This window comes from Schistocerca gregaria, chromosome 10 (assembly GCF_023897955.1).
Source record: "Schistocerca gregaria isolate iqSchGreg1 chromosome 10, iqSchGreg1.2, whole genome shotgun sequence".
Classification (NCBI taxonomy): domain Eukaryota; kingdom Metazoa; phylum Arthropoda; class Insecta; order Orthoptera; family Acrididae; genus Schistocerca; species Schistocerca gregaria.
In genome coordinates, this window is record NC_064929.1 from 92,016,232 (window position 1) to 92,032,137 (window position 15,906).

The window sequence follows — 15,906 nt, forward strand, 5'->3', positions numbered from 1 at the left end:
TACACTTGCTCCACTTGGGGGGCGTCTCGGTGGCGTTCCTCTGGATCCCAGGACACATTGGTATCTGTGGAAATGAGGCAGCCGATACAGCGACCAAGGCTGCAGTCTCTCTTCTTCGGCCAACTATTCACACGATTCCGTTCGCGGATCTACAGAGTGTTTTATGTCGTCGTGTTGTTCTTTTATGGCATGCACATTGGTCGACACTTCCCCATAATAAATTGCGGGCCGTGAAAGCTCTTCCCTGTGCTTCTACCTCTTCCTCCTGAATGCATTGGGAGGAGGTAATTTTAACTAGACTCTGGATAGGGCACTGTCTTTTTAGCCATCGACATCTTTTAAGCGGCGATCCTTCCCCACTCTGTCCCCACTGCTCCCAGCTGTGGATGGTAAGACACCTTTTACTCAGTGTCCCAATTTTAATCCGTTACGCGCCCGTCTACAGCTGTAGCCTGATATATCATCCATTTTAGCAGATGACACGGGCTCAGCCGATCGCGTTCTCGAGTTTATTAGTGCCAGTGAGATGACGTCAGTCATTTGAAGCTCTTTTTGGGGACAATAAACCCCTTTCGGTAGTGGTTTTTTAAGCTTTCCTTCTGCTTTTAGTCTCTCCATTTTTTGGAGTTTCGTTCCCATTGTTGCTGGTTTCCATTTTCGTTTTTTACCTTTTCCTAAATCACAGACCGGGCGCTATTATCTGAATTCCTTACCCTGTCAATATTAAGATAATATAGTAGGCTATAGAGTAATCCGGGAGTTGACTCCAGTAGAAATTATAGTTTTACGTTAAATATTTAACAAAATGTTTTTGTTATATTAAATACATTATTTTTTCAATACTACGAAAAGGATAGAGTCTTACTCAGTCGAAAGATGACACTAGGTTGCACACAGGCACGACCGTTGCACCAGACCTCCTCCTGCACAGTGTAACGTGGCAACTTGACATGCTGCGGAGGTCCAGAATTGCTGGTGCAAGATTTTGCGCACGACCTGGCCTCTCAGTTATATCTCATAAATGTTCCATGGGATTGATGTCAGGTGATGTGGGTGCCCCGAATCATTGGCTTGAATTGTGCATGCTGTTTAAGATTGCAAACATTTGTGGCCCCGTGACACAGCAGATTGTTATCCGTACAAATTTCACGGTGCTTTCGGAATGTAAAGGCCACAAATGGCTGAAGTTTGCCTCCAGTCCCAGTGACTGGCACAATTGGACCAGAGGATCCAATCCGTTCCTCGTAAACACAGCCCGCACCATTATGGAGCGTCCAACAGGTAGTACGGTGCCTTGTCGACGACGACGCGAGTCTGCAGCTTCGAGGGATCTGCACCGCGATCGGACCGTACGGCAGTCTTTTACTGACTGAAATCGGAACTCGTCTGACCGGGCCTCACTTTTCCTTTTGCCGGGAGTCCGACCAGTACGGTCGCGAGCCCGGGAGGGGTGCCATAGGCGATGTCGTGCCGTCGGCGATGTCACTCGCCTCAGTCGTCTCCTGTCGTCTCTCGTTAGTGCCGAATTTTGCCACACTGTCCTGACAGATATGTTCGTCACGTGTCCCACATTAATTTGTGCAGTCATTTCGCACAGTGTCGCTTGTCTGTTAGTACTGACAACTGTAAGCAAATGTGGCTGCTCTCCGTCATCGAGTGAAGGCCTTCGGCCTCTGCGTTTGTCCACGGTGAGAGGTAATGCATAAAATTTGGTATTCTCGGCACACTCTTGACTTTGTGTATCTCACAATATAGAATTCCTTAACGGTTTCCCGAATGGAATGGGCTATTCGTCTAGCTCCAATTCCACTCCGTGTTTAAAGTCTGTTAATGCCCACTGTGCGGCCGTAACCACTTCGAAAACCTCTTCACAAGATAACCTCAGCACGAATGCCAGTGCAGTGCCATTTTCTACCTAGTTCGTGAAATCCTACAGTCATCTGTATAAGTTTGTATCGCTGTCCCCTGACTTGAGTCACCTCAGTGCAATATTGTTGATATTCCTGCCTGGATTTTCCATTGTTTGTATGTCTTTAGTCCAGAGACTGGTTTGATGCAGCTCTCCATGCTACTCTATCCTGTGCAAGCCTCTTCATCTCTCAGTACCTACTGCAACCTACATCCTTCTGAATCTGCTTGGTGTATTCATCTCTTGGTCTCCCTCTACAACTTTTAACCTCCACGCTGCCCTCTAATACTAAATTGGAGATTCCTTGATGTCTCACAAAATGTCCTACCAACTGATCCCTCCTTCTAGTCAAGTTGTGCCACAAATTTCTCTTCTGCCCAGTTCTATTCAATACCTCCTCATTAGTTATGGTATCTACCCATATAATCTTCAGCATTCTTCTGTAGAACCACGTTTTAAAAAAATTCTAATCTCTTCTTGTCCAAACTATTTATTGTCCATATTTCACTTCCATACATGGCTACACTCCTTACAAATACTTTCAGAAACGACTTCCTGACACTTAAATCTATACTCGATGTTAACAAATTTCTCTTCTTCAGAAACGCTTTCCTTGCCATTGCTGGTCTACATTTTATATCCTCTCTACTTCGACCATTATCAGTTATTCTGCTCCCCAAATAGCAAAACTCCTTTACTGCTTTAAGTGTCTCATTTCCTAATCTAATTCCCTCAGCATCACTCGACTTAATTCGACTACATTCCATTATCCTTGTTTTGCTTCTGTTGTTCATCTTACATCCTTTTTTCAAGACACTGTCAATTCTGTTCAACTAGTCTTCCAAGTCCTTTGCTGTCTCTGACAGAATTACAATGTCATTGGCGAAGCTCAGAGTTTTTATTTCTTCTCCATGGATTTTAATACCTACTCCGAATTTTTCTTTTGTTTCCTTTACTGCTTGCTCAATATACAGATTGAATAACATTGGGGAGAGGTTACAACCCTGTCTCACTCCCTTCCCAACCACTGCTTTCCTTTCATGTCCCTAGACTCTTATAACTGCCATCTGGTACTGTACAAATATTGTACTAAACGCAAAAAGTGTGATATGTACTACAATATACAAATATTTTATTTTTGCAATAAGAGAAAAGCACATTCTAGGTAAACTGCTAGTTTTTTCCATCTTCCATCGATAAACGAGTTTCTTGTGTAATATAAAATGTAATACTGTTCCGTTACAACATGTGTAGCATCACAAAACTAATAATTTTGCTGTGTTGAGAATAATTTATTTCAAATATACAAATACAAAATTACAAGGAGAGAATGGCTGTCTAATACCGTATTTACCTCCAGGTGGTGGAACTGAGTATTAGAAATACATTAGAAAAATTGAAGAAAAACTATCCGAGTTGGTGGAACTGTGAGCTCCTTCCTCAGAGGGATGAGGTGGATAAGGCAGGGAAGCAGAGCCAGGTTGTTCAGAACCCAGGCCGTAAGTGAGGGTGGGCTTTGAAGAGAACCACACTGCGTGCATTAGCAGATCCCGCCAGCTGCTGGCAGAGTTAGTGTGTGTAAGATAAGAAGTGATCGGTCTGGAATTTTAGGGGGAAAATAATTTTTTTTTTTTCCCTCTTGTAATCACACCAGGCAGATCTGAGTGAGCTGCCTTCTCTATCTCGAATCTATCCATCTGCCGTCTGCGATGAAGAAACTGATTAGCCAGAAATCTAGGACTGTTTAATAGGTGTCTTTCCACATTTCTGTTATAGATGAGAATAACATACAGACCGACAGGAGAGAAAATTGAGGATCTGTTACACAGTATTTGGAAAGGTAAAAGCGCCAAAAAGGCAGTTACCATGTTGCTCTCGATAATCTGTCGAGACTTATGAAATATTGAGATGTCGTTTTATCAGTATCAAAAATTTTATGACACTCTAAAATGGTGCGAGATGTTTGAAGAAGTGAGAGGGACAATAAGAATGCAAGATATAGAACAAAGTGCTCTGATTAAAAATGGTATAAAACTGGGATGCAATCTTTCGCCCCTACTGTTCGATCTGTACATAGAAGAAGCGATGACAAAAATAAAAGAAAGATTGGAGAAAAGGACTACATTTCAGAATTAAAGAATGTCAATAAGATTTGCTGAAGAAAGTGATGGAGAATTGCAAAACAGTGTAATGAGCACTCTCTATTGATTGAAAGTAAATTGAAGAAAGATGAAAGCAGTGAGGAATAACACAAACGAGTTAAAGAAACTTACCACCAAAACTGGGAACTTCCATGTAGATGAAGTGAAGAAATTCTGCTGCAATGAAAGCAAAATAAAACATGTTAGTTGAAGGAAGTAGGATATTAAAAACATAGTATCATGGTTAAAAAGGGCATTCCTGGCCAAGAGAAATTTGCTAGTGTCAAGTGTTGGCTATAATCAAGGAAGAAATTGTGAGAGATTCGTTTATAGCACAGCATAGTATTGTAGTGAATTGTGGACTCTGAGAAAAGAAGAGAAGTGTTAGAAAGATGTTGAAAATTGGATGGACTGATAAGATAAGGAATAGGGTAGTTCTTCGTAGAATCGTTAAGGAAAGGAATGTGTGGAGAACACTAACAATGATGATTGAACACGTGTTAAGATATTAGGGAGTAACTTCTGTACTTCTAGAGGAAGCTGCAGAGGGTAAAAACTGGAGGGTGAGACAGAGGTTGAAAAATACCTCGTAATTAATTGAGGATGTCGGATGCAGTTGTTAGCCAAAATGAAGAGGTTAACACGAGAGAGGAGTTCGTGGCTGGCCGCATCAAACCTGTTGTTAAGTCAAACCTGGCAGAATACTGATTTTTTAATTATGTGTGTGAAAAATCAATAAAACTGACAAGGTGAATATTTATGAAACTGACAAATTGCAGGAACAGATTTCAGATTGGAAATGAAGTAAAAAAAAGGTCCTATGAATATGTCTGGAAATGCATCATTGCCTTAGTAGACAGTACTGACGAATGCCAGTTCGTGTGACCACGTGCCACATGTTCCTCGTGAGTTGCAGGCTGTTCGATTGACGCAGGACACTGTAAACGGCCCGGTTTTTGTCTCGGGAACGAGCTGAGACAGCGATAGTGTACAGCCGAGCAGATGGAAATGTTCGAGACGCGGCACGGTTAAACCAAAATGAGTATCTTCATGTACACTGACCACATCACGCAAAATTTCTAGCCCATTGTGGGCATTTGTGTGCTCAGGGGTCCTTTTAGACAGACGAAAGTGCAGGGAGGTGGCATACACCAGATTTGGAGGACCGGGTTCTGTGGTGTATTGAGATGAACCCCAGTACATGCTCCCAGCAAATGGCCTGCCAACACGGTGTAAGCCACAGTACGATTGTGTGTATCCTGCACAACAACTGCTACTGTCCCTATCGTCTACAAGGCATAAGGAACATATGATGTGTGGTCAGAGGAACTGTCATTCGTTACCACCATCTGCTGTGGCATTGATACATTTATGGAGATGTGTTCATGAGACTTTTTTTTTTTCTCCCATTTCCAGTCATGAATCCAACCCTGCAGTTTATAAAGTGCTGTTTGTGTGTTTGTGTGTGTGTGTGTGTGTGTGTGTGTGTGTGTGTGTGTGTGAGTGAGAGAGAGAGAGAGAGAGAGAGAGAGAGAGAGAGAGAAAGTAAGTAAGTAAGTAAGTGAGTATGGGCCAGCCATCCTGTCTCCTTGTATTCTACTGTCATCTTTTCACATTTTCTTTAGTTTTGGGTGCAGCAGTGTATAATTGTTTGATCTGTTTTTGTGTAAACAGTGTGTGAAAGAGAGAGAGAGAGAGAGAGAGAGAGAGAGAGAGGAGAGACTTGTAAGTTCGAGTACAGTCGATAACATACTCGTCACATTTTCAGTAATTGTTGGTCGGCAATGGCGCTTGTACTGGGCGACCCCGCTACAGGACCTGCAGTACACGGAAGCCAGGTTGAAGCAGTACGCCATGCACCTGCGAGGGGCGCTGCGGGATGAGAATGTCGGCCGCGTGGAGGCGAGCGTCACGACCCTGCCGGAGCTGAGGCCGGATGAGGAGGAAGTTCCCGTTCCTTTACAGGTTAGAAATGGCCCGTAAAAGTCTGCTCGACAGACTCCCTAATTTTCCAGGGTGACAGTGGATGACGTCAGTCTTGTGAGGTGTAAGCAGTGTCACTATGTGGTCGAAGGAATTTGTATGATATCTCTTGTAGTTAAAATACCAACCAACTGCAAAGGAGCTCACAGTCTGTTGGGTACTGAGGTGGTGGTGGTGGTGGTGGTAGCAGCACCCCCCCCCCCTCCCCCCCACCTCCCGCTTCACCACCACCACCACCACCACCACCACCACCACCACCACCACCACCGTCAACACCAACATTCCCTAGTTTCCCCCATAACCAAAGTAGCTATCTCATGCTATCTTCTTAGGGATTTGTGCCATGTGCTTGGCACAATAACTCATTTTGATAATACACAGTGCCTTTCTTCAGTTACAAACATAAATTCTCAGATCACTTGACATATCAAATTCAGATAAAATTTCGAGCTTTTGATGGAAGCCTCCATCTTCAGTGACTAGGCAAAGCTGGTGAAGTTCCCTTTTGTAATTCCAGAGGGTGACTTCTCACTTACTAGTTTGTCATGCTACTGTATAAACCATTTGGCTCTAAGTAATTGGCAAGTGGGCTGAATTCAAATGCTAGTGCCATACGATGTTTATTCCAGTTCTGTTAGTACTATGGCTATGAAAATTAAGTCACAAATTACATTCACAGAATCACTGTATCGATTCAAAACAGCCTCCTCCCTGAATTGGTACACAACTTAAATCTTCTTAACCTTCAAGCAGGTGCGCCATTTTTCATAACGTTCCTGATTTACGTGCGATGGCAGTATATTCTTACCACATGACTCGTATTCTGTGACGAACAGTGAGAGGAGGCGAGATGCTGCATACACCTTTCAGAGAAATGAAAACAACAAATCAACAGGTATGAACTAGGTTACAATGAAAGAATTTAAGAGTCAAAACTTCCAAAACGGAATTCGAGAGGCATAACATGTGGTACCTGTGTAGAACAAATTGGAGGTCCCTTTGTTACACATTGCTGTTGCAAACTGTATTATGCCACAACACAGACACAAATTTGAATACAGCAAACACACCCATCAATGACTGGAGGGAAAGTTCGTAATTTTGTGAAGAAGAAGAAGAAGAAGAAGAAGAAGAAGAAGAAAATAATAAAAAAATTGATCAGGTGAGATTTGAGCCCAGGTCTCCTACATCGCAGTTCAACACTGTGACCACACAATCATAACACGACGACTATTAATGTTGCTCAATAGTACAGATATTAAATTTGGACCATTCACTGTTTCCATTTTTCTTCTTTTCTCCATAGTTCAGTACACATTCTTCCTGTTCTGGTGCTTGATCTGTGTTCCGTTTTTGATGGACTATGCAATGGGCCAACTTACCACTAAATCTGACGGGGGTGCCATGGGGAGTTTCCGTTGTTAGTAGGAAGATTTGACAACTCAAAGTGTGTTGCATTCGCACGTTTCTAGTAGAATAGTGGCTGCTATGAAACATGTAAGTGATGAGGATGATACCAGGTGGCTTCTCGAAGACATTGAGGACGAAGTAGAATGTAGTGATGAAAGTGATTGTGTAGAAACTTGATAGACATTTTAATGAATTGAAATATAGTGATGGAGTGGAAACTGAAGAGACAGAACCTGCTGCAAATATGTGGAAGATTTATCGCAGTGGTGATAGTGATCTAGGGAAGTTTTCCTTTTTGTGTCATCCAGAGAGGTTTCACCCACCATTCCTTATGGTGTGTGACCAAAATCTGCACTTGAATATTTCCAACTGTACTTCACAGAAAATCTTCCTAGTGAAACTTTGAATGCTACAAATATGTATGCTAGAGAAATAATGCAGAAGGTAACATAACGTACAAAACTTTCAATGTGGCACTCGTGGAGGGATGTTCCATGAGAAGAAATGAAGGCTTTCCATTGTTTAACACTGAACATGGCCCTGAATTTCAAGGCAGAATTAGTGGACTATTTTACAGGAGACTGGCTGGAACGAACTCCATTTTTCAGGGAAATTCCCTCTCCCTCTCCCTCCTCCCTCCTCCCTCCCTCCCTCCCACACCCATTTTCAGACAGATATTTTGGTGTCAATGTATGAGAGGGAGCAACGTGAAGATTGTTGGTATGTTTACAGTAAATGCAAAGAACTTTATGAATCTAAAATAAATGTGGTTGTAGATGAGAACACAGTAGGATTCAGAGGAAGAATTCAATTCAAGTGCTACACTCCAAAGAGGCTTATGAATTGTTTACAGTCTTGTCGGACTCAGAAAATAGTTCAGCGGGTGAGATTTTGTTTTCTACTTGGTAAAAATGCTGCTGAAACTATTTTAATGTTGAAAACAGCTTAGCAAGATGACACTATGGGAAAAACGCGAGTGTACGGGTGGTTTGCTGGATTTAAAAATGTCAACATGTTCACTGATTACAAACTTCATTTTGGAATTCCAACAGCTGTCCGAATTGACAAAAATATTGAAAAAAATCGAGAGCTTCTGCTCACAAGCCATTGACAGAGAATTGATCAATCATCAGAGATAAGTGGGATATCTCGGAGCTCGGTTCAGAGAGGAGACCGGTTTTTCCACCGCAACAGTGCACCTGCACCCACAGCCATCTCTGTTAGACAGTTCTCGGCTGCAAATGGCACGGTTCTGCTGCCCCACACATCCGACCTGGCCCTGTGTAACTTTTTCGTATTCCCAGACATGAAAAAGGGCACGAAAGGACACCGATTTGAGTACATTGATGAAGTCGAGAAAAAAATGATGGAGGAGCTGTCAGCCATTTCTAAATGGGTGTGCAAAAAAGATTCAAAAGGGTGGAAGCACTGTTGGGGCAAATGTATCAGTTGTAATGAAGAGTATTTTGAAGGGGATAAGATTGTTTTGTAAATAATTTGAAAATACGTAGCTTTAAAAAAATAATTACATTGTGTCTTTTTTTTATGCTCTCATAAAAGAAACTAAAGTTTTCAAGTGAACTTCTATTCCATTTTATTTTTTTAAAACAGTAGCTTAATAATCTGCATAAAATAAATAAGAGTTGGAGAGAAAGCAGCTGGTATAAAAATTGGCTTGGAATGAGTTAATACCTTTCTCTCAGAGAATAACAGCTTTTGTTCAGTTGCTTTCCTTAATTCAAATGTTTCTGACCCATATAGAGCTACCATGAGAATCACACTGTGATACAGTCCGATTTTAAAACTTCCCGAAACAGGTTTACTGTGCAACATGTACTGGAAGTCAAAATATACTCTATTTGCCACTATGATCCTCGTCTTAATCTCTCTTTCCACTCTGTTCTATTTGTTAAAGATGCTTCCCGAAGATTTAAGTACGTATATTCTTTTAAAACTGAATCAATCGACTGTTATTGGAGTTTGATCGTTGGGTGCCTTGCTCGTGACCATGTAGTCTATTCTCTCCTCGTTACTTTGTAACCCAGCTTCCCTCGTGAAATTACTGTGAGAACTTGGTTTTGAGCTGCAACTTCTTTGGCTGTCGCATATTAGAATGACTTGTATATCCAAGCAGATTTATCGTGTTATTGCAGTCGTATTTCAGTTGAGCTTAATGTTTTGTGTTTGCTGTCTATCTTTTCTGAACTTCAATTAAAAAGTATCAGAAATAATGTGTCTACTAGGCTAAGACCAATCCTGACTCCAAAATGCTCTGATAGTACTCTGCTGATCTTTATTCTGCTGATCTTTATTCTGCTATAGCTTTCATCTAAACACATACATACTATATGTTTTAACGTCTGTGGGAACAGCCTCTTTCAAAACATATCGTTTTATGCCCTTAGTTATTAAATGTTGTTCAATGTCTATAAGTGTGATATACAGTTTAAAGTTTTAGATAGATGAGACATAAAATAGAATCAGTTATTTTAACACAATAGCAGCTGATGATGATGTAACACAGTATGTGACAGCTATTCATCTGGAATGCAAACTTCAGAATACAGAAAAACTATATGGGGTGAGTTGGAAGGAAAGGTGCATCATTAAGTAATGATAATATTGGTGATTCTGAGCAAAAAACTTCAGATATACATACACCCTTTTCTTAAGCGTACTCGACGTACGGTCGTTTGAATATCACGGCCACCGGTCGCACGACCTTCTCTGCCAACGTTGACGTACGAATAGAACCGTACTTATGTTAGGCTACATAAAAAGCAAACACTATCCGAACAGGTCTCGAAGGCCCGACAGAGGCGCCCGGCCGCCGTGTCGTCCTCGGGCCCGAGGTGTCACCGGATGCGGCAGCGGAGGAGCACGCGGTCGGTACACCACTGCCGCCACTTCTCGGCGGAGCAGCTCCTCGATCGGCTTCACGAGGGCCGAGTGCAGCCTGCTCGCCGACTGCACTCGGCTGACCCGCAGACCCGGACGGTGACCCGCCCGAGTGCTGGCCCAGTTCGACAGTGCTCGACTTCGGCGATCTGACGGGAACCGGTGTTGTCACTGCAGCGAAGTTGTGGGCGTGTTTTTATTGACCTTTTCGATACGCACTTCACTCGTTCGCGGTGGGGCATCGAGTCCTGCAAGTGTATACGTTGTTTACCTCACGTCTCGGTACTACTGTTTTGCACCAGTGGACGATGGTGTTGTTACGTGGTCGGTTGAAACAGTGTCGGTCAGTCTAGTGAAAATGACACACATCTTCGCACGTGCAGAGCATGGTGACACAATCTTTGTGTATGGGTTATGCAAGGGAATTCCAGAACTACTGTTCGCGAATAGGAATGAAAGATTCCTAATTGCAGAGTTCCAGGTAGCAGGGTATTTCGTCAGATCGCTTGAGCATTGTACGCTTCCCGGTGCGTATAGTATCCGAACGTCAAATCTTACGAGATCCTAGTGAAATTGACAACTTTCTCGAAATAGTAGAATGCAGCCTAGCCACCGGCACTAGAAGACTATGCGCACAGCTCGGTATTACACAGTCGAGGAGCAGAGTCCGCATCCGTATTGTCGACTGAGTGCGTGATGTCCGAGTGCGGGAGACGGTGCCGAATAAAAGGAATTCTCTCAATTGATCATTGCCAGTGAACTCTATATTCCACATATTCTGTTCATGGACGAGTCAACATTTGTCCGCAAAGGCACCGATAATGTTTGAAACCCTCACGTGTGAGCAGATGAAAACCTGCACACTACAGTGTGTTGTGGTATTGGTTCAGTTGTTTTACATAACCGTCAATTTCTTTCATAATGTGTTACCAGAATTCTTGGACGATATTCCTTTGGCATCAGAATGTGGTATGTACTGTCAGCACGCCGGAGCTCCTGCACGGTCTGTACGGCCAGTAGCACAGTACCTTACTGAAATGTGTCCTCCGCATCGAATCGGTCACTGTCGGAGCCAACTCTCGACGACCGAGGTTACTCGATCTTATTCTATTCGATTACTATCTGTGGGGTTGGCTCGAGACAAAGATTTCGAGTGCAGAGTAGACACAGAGGAGGAACTTCTAGCCCGGATTTTACGGGTCCGTTCAAGTAAAGGACCGCGTGAGTGAGCTCAGATCGGCAACACGGCTACTGTCTACGAGAGCTGCGAGATGCATCACCTGCATGTGTTCTGTTTCCCATTGTTTCCATTACTTTCCTCGGTAACTGTTAACGACAGGACATATGTTTGTATACCATTTTTTGTTCACGATCGGAAATACTGTCACCCCTCAAAGCGTGTACCTTTCCTCCTGACTCATCCTGCATAAGTAAATAGAGACGATTTACAGGGAGTAATTTTGTTTCATCATATAAGATACAATTGTCTTCATAAAGTAATTATCTTGGGCCTCACATTGTTATGAGTTAAGAAAGTTTTTAATACGATACATCTGCATGTAGATCCAGTACAGTGAAAACCACTGCAGAGTGCTTGGCAGAGCGCCTTCCCTATATACCAGTTATTAGGGCTGCTACCTGTTTCAGTTCTCTATTATTCCAATCTCGTATAGCACACAGAAAGAACAAACAGCTGTATCTTTCCGTACGAGCTCTGATTTCCCTTATTTTATCGTGGTGACGATTTCTCCTTATATAGGTCGGTGTCAACAAAATAGTTTCGTATTCGGAGTAGTAAGTTGGTGATTGGAATTTCGTGAGAAGATTCTGTCGCAACGAAAAATGCCTTTGTTTTAATGATGTCCAGCCCAAATCCTGTATCATTTCAGTGACACTCCCCCATATTTCGCAATAATACAAAACGTGCTGCCCTCCTTTGAACTTTTTCGATGTAATTCTTCATAGAGTACCCAACATCTCAGATCGGGTCTGACACACCTCAAATGACAACCACAACCATTGAGGACGGCCAAAACCGGCGCCGACGGCAGTCAGAACATCCGCGACTGGAGGGGTCCGTTGAAGCCGAGTCTGGCGGGTGCGGACCACAGATGGAACACTCGACTCGGCGCGGACCGATTAGGGAATGCCCAGCTCCTCCCAGGCATAAATACTGGACTCGATCGACCCAAGGACCAGTCTCAGGTAGCACCTGAAGCAGACAGCGAGGCGCGCTGTTGAAATATCGTGCGAGAACGACGCGAACATCCGGCTGGATTCCAGAATATCCAAGATGTTTTTCGATGTACTCCGTCAGCCCTATCTGATAAAGATCCCACGCCGCACAGCAGTATTCTAAAAGAGGACGGACAAGTGTCGTGTAAGCAGTCTCCTTAGTAGATCTGTTACATTTTCTAAGAGTCCTGCCAATAAAACACAGACTTTGATTAGCCTTCTTGACATCATTCTCTATGTGTTCCTTCCAATTTAAGTTGTTCTAATTGTAATTCCTAGGTATTTAGTTGAATTTACAGCCTGTAGATATGACTGATATACTATGTAACCGAAGTTTAATGGATTTCATTTAGCACTCATTTGGATGATCTCTCACTTTTCTTTATTTAGGGTCAACTGCAAATTTTCACACCATTCAGATACCTTTTGTAAATCATTTTGCAATTTGTTTTGATCTTCTGATGACTTTATTTCTCTATAAACGACAGTGTTATGCGTAAACAACCTAAGACTGCTGCTCATATTGTGTCCCAAATCATTTATATAGATAAGGAACAGCAAAGGGCCATGGGAAATGCCAGAAATCACTACTCTTTTACTCAATCATTTTCCGTCACTTACTACGAACTGTGGCCCCTCTGACAGGAAATAACAAATCCAGTCACGTAACTGAGACAATATTCCATAAGCACGCTATTTCACTACAAGCCGCTTATGTGGTGCAGTGTCAAAAGCCTTCCGGAAATCCAGAAATACAGAATCAGTCTGAAATTCCTTGTCAATAGCACTCAACACTTCATGCGAATAAAGAACTAGTTGTGTTTCACATGAACGATGTTTTCTAAATCTATGTTGACTTTATGTCAATGGCACAATATATGTTCCAAAATCCTGCTGCATATCGGCATTAATGATATGGGCCTGTAATTTAGTGGATTACTCCTACTACTTTTCTTGAATATTGTTGTAACCTGTGCAACTTTCTAGTACATTCGGTATCACTTATTAGTCCTGTAGTATGAATCACCCACATTTGAGCAATGTTCAAGGATGAGTCACATGAGTATTCTGTAGACTGGTAGTTCTTACATAGTGTTCAGTTAATGAACCGAAGTCTGCCACCAGCTTTTCCTACTGCGGAGCCTATGTGATGTTCCATTCCGTATCCATACGATTGTTGCATGCCAGGTATTTGTATGAATTGACAAATTTAACTTTGACTCATTCATGTTCTACTGAAAGGGTACTACATTTTTTTCCATTTTGTGAAGTGCTCAATTACACATTTCTTAATATTTAAAGCAGCTTGGCAATTGTAACATTACTTTGAAGTCTTATTAAGATCTGACTGAATATTTGTGCAGCACTTTTGAGACATTACTCTACTATAGATAACTACATCCTCCATCTGAGGTTACTAGACACATAAAAAAAAATGTTTTGTGTCATCTCGGTTCTGAGAGTTCTGGAACCTGTATAGAAAATTCCCATGGAGATCAACATAAACATCATTTCTGCCCTTTTTATTGCTCATGAAAACTATACATTGCATTTTGTACCACCATACACTGAGACCTTCAGAAGTGGTGGTCCAGATTGTTGTACACACCGGTACCTCTAATACCCAGTAGTACATCCTCTTGTGCTGATGTATGCCTTTATTCCTCATGGCATACTATTGACAAGTTCATCAAGCCACTGTTGGTCCAGACTGTCCCCCTCCTCAATGGTGATTCGTCGCAGGTACCTGAAAGTGGTTGGTGGGTCACATCATCCATAAACAACCGTTTTTCAATCTGTCCCGGGCATGTTCGATGGGTTTCATGTCTGGAGAACATGCTGGCCACTCTAGTTGAGCGATGTTGTTATCGTGAAGGAAGTCATTCACAAAACGTGCACGATGGGAGCGTGAATTGTTGTCCACAAAGGTGAATGCCTCGCCAATATGCTGCCGATACAGTTGCACTATCGGTCAGAGGACGGCATTCACGTACCGTACAGCCGTTACGGCACCTTCCACGACTACCAGCATCGTATGTCGGCCCCACATAATGCCACCCAGAAAACAGCAGGGAATCTCCACCTTGCTGCACTCGCTGGACAGTGTGTCTGAGGCATTCAGCCTCTGACATTGCAGCAATAACAAAAGTACAGCATATCTCAACACAATATTTACAGTAAAAGAGGTCGTCCAAGAATACATTAACTGGCTGTGAAGATATTGAACTTTGGAATGGGAATTGCAATCTGTGGACCAGGTGTGATTTTGTGCCACTGTGCACAGTTATTTTAATCTCGGGTGGAATAGTGACAGTCCGATTTTAGATGTTGCAAGAGTTGTGTACAGAGTAGCTGCTGCACTTAACAATCACGAATTTATGCTGCTGAGAATTGAGAAGGAGAAGCAAAGAAAGGAAGATGCAAATGATGAAACATCATCTGTGTGTTCTTTTCTGGAAACTCCAGGCAAGTAAAGAAGTTAGGATGGATGGGTAATGAAGACAGACACATTACAGCAGCGTGCCACATGCGGAGACGTGTGCATTTATCGTCATCTCGGTGACTACTGTACTTCAAAACAGCCTCAAAGACATCATACAAATATAAATACAAGTATTACGAAATATATACACACGATTATATTCCACGTGGTGCTCAGAATCCCACTGTAGAACTGCCTTGCCACTGGCGACAACCAGATTGTCCGTCAGACAGGCTCTGGCAGTTCCCTGCAGTCGGGTAGGTGCTGGTGGTCTCGAGCTTCACCACACTCACACAAGTCATCCTCTGAGATGTGTCCTCATTTCCTCGTATTTACCCGACAATGAAATACTCCAGTTCTCAGTCTACTGACAGGAAGTGGAGACCTACAGCGAGTTGTTCTTCGAGGACATCCCACTACTCCTCTGGACGACGAACTGTGCCTGAATTGTATTCTATGCAATGCGAGTAGCTTCGGAACTGTCTGCAGGAAACTTTTTCTCGATTTCAATCTCGGTGACAGACGTTCGTGTCCAAATGGGGAAGGGAATGTCTCGGGTCTGTCTCCTGCTTCTTTGTTTCCATTTCATCTGCAGTTCTCCTTCAGATATCTGGAGGTGCTACACCCGAGATATAGCAGATTTTGTCAGACGGGATTGCCTGTAGGTAGGTTGTCACAATTCATCACAAGGCAATATTTATCTGTTCGGCACGGATGGAGTACTGCGACACGAGGGCTTCATATTCTGCAGCGGGCTTCATATTCTGCAGCGGAGAAGCACAAAGGAGGGCAGATGTGCGTAGGACATCTGGATATGTTCCCCAATTTTTGAATAATATTGTTGCTCG

General features: G+C 42.8%; 1 protein-coding gene across 7 annotated transcripts in view; it reads left to right on the forward strand.

The window, feature by feature from the left end:
- LOC126293728 (uncharacterized) overlaps window positions 1–15,906 on the forward strand; it is a 103,772-nt gene that overhangs the window by 45,572 nt on the left and 42,294 nt on the right. For 6 of the 7 annotated variants that reach the window (XM_049987053.1, XM_049987056.1, XM_049987054.1 and 3 more), the window contains exon 3: window positions 5,819–6,015. The exons of the other annotated variant lie outside the window; for it this stretch is intronic. In XM_049987053.1, the coding sequence (XP_049843010.1) occupies window positions 5,819–6,015 (197 nt within the window). The remainder of the gene's footprint in view (window positions 1–5,818; window positions 6,016–15,906) is intronic. 7 annotated transcript variants of the gene reach the window in all.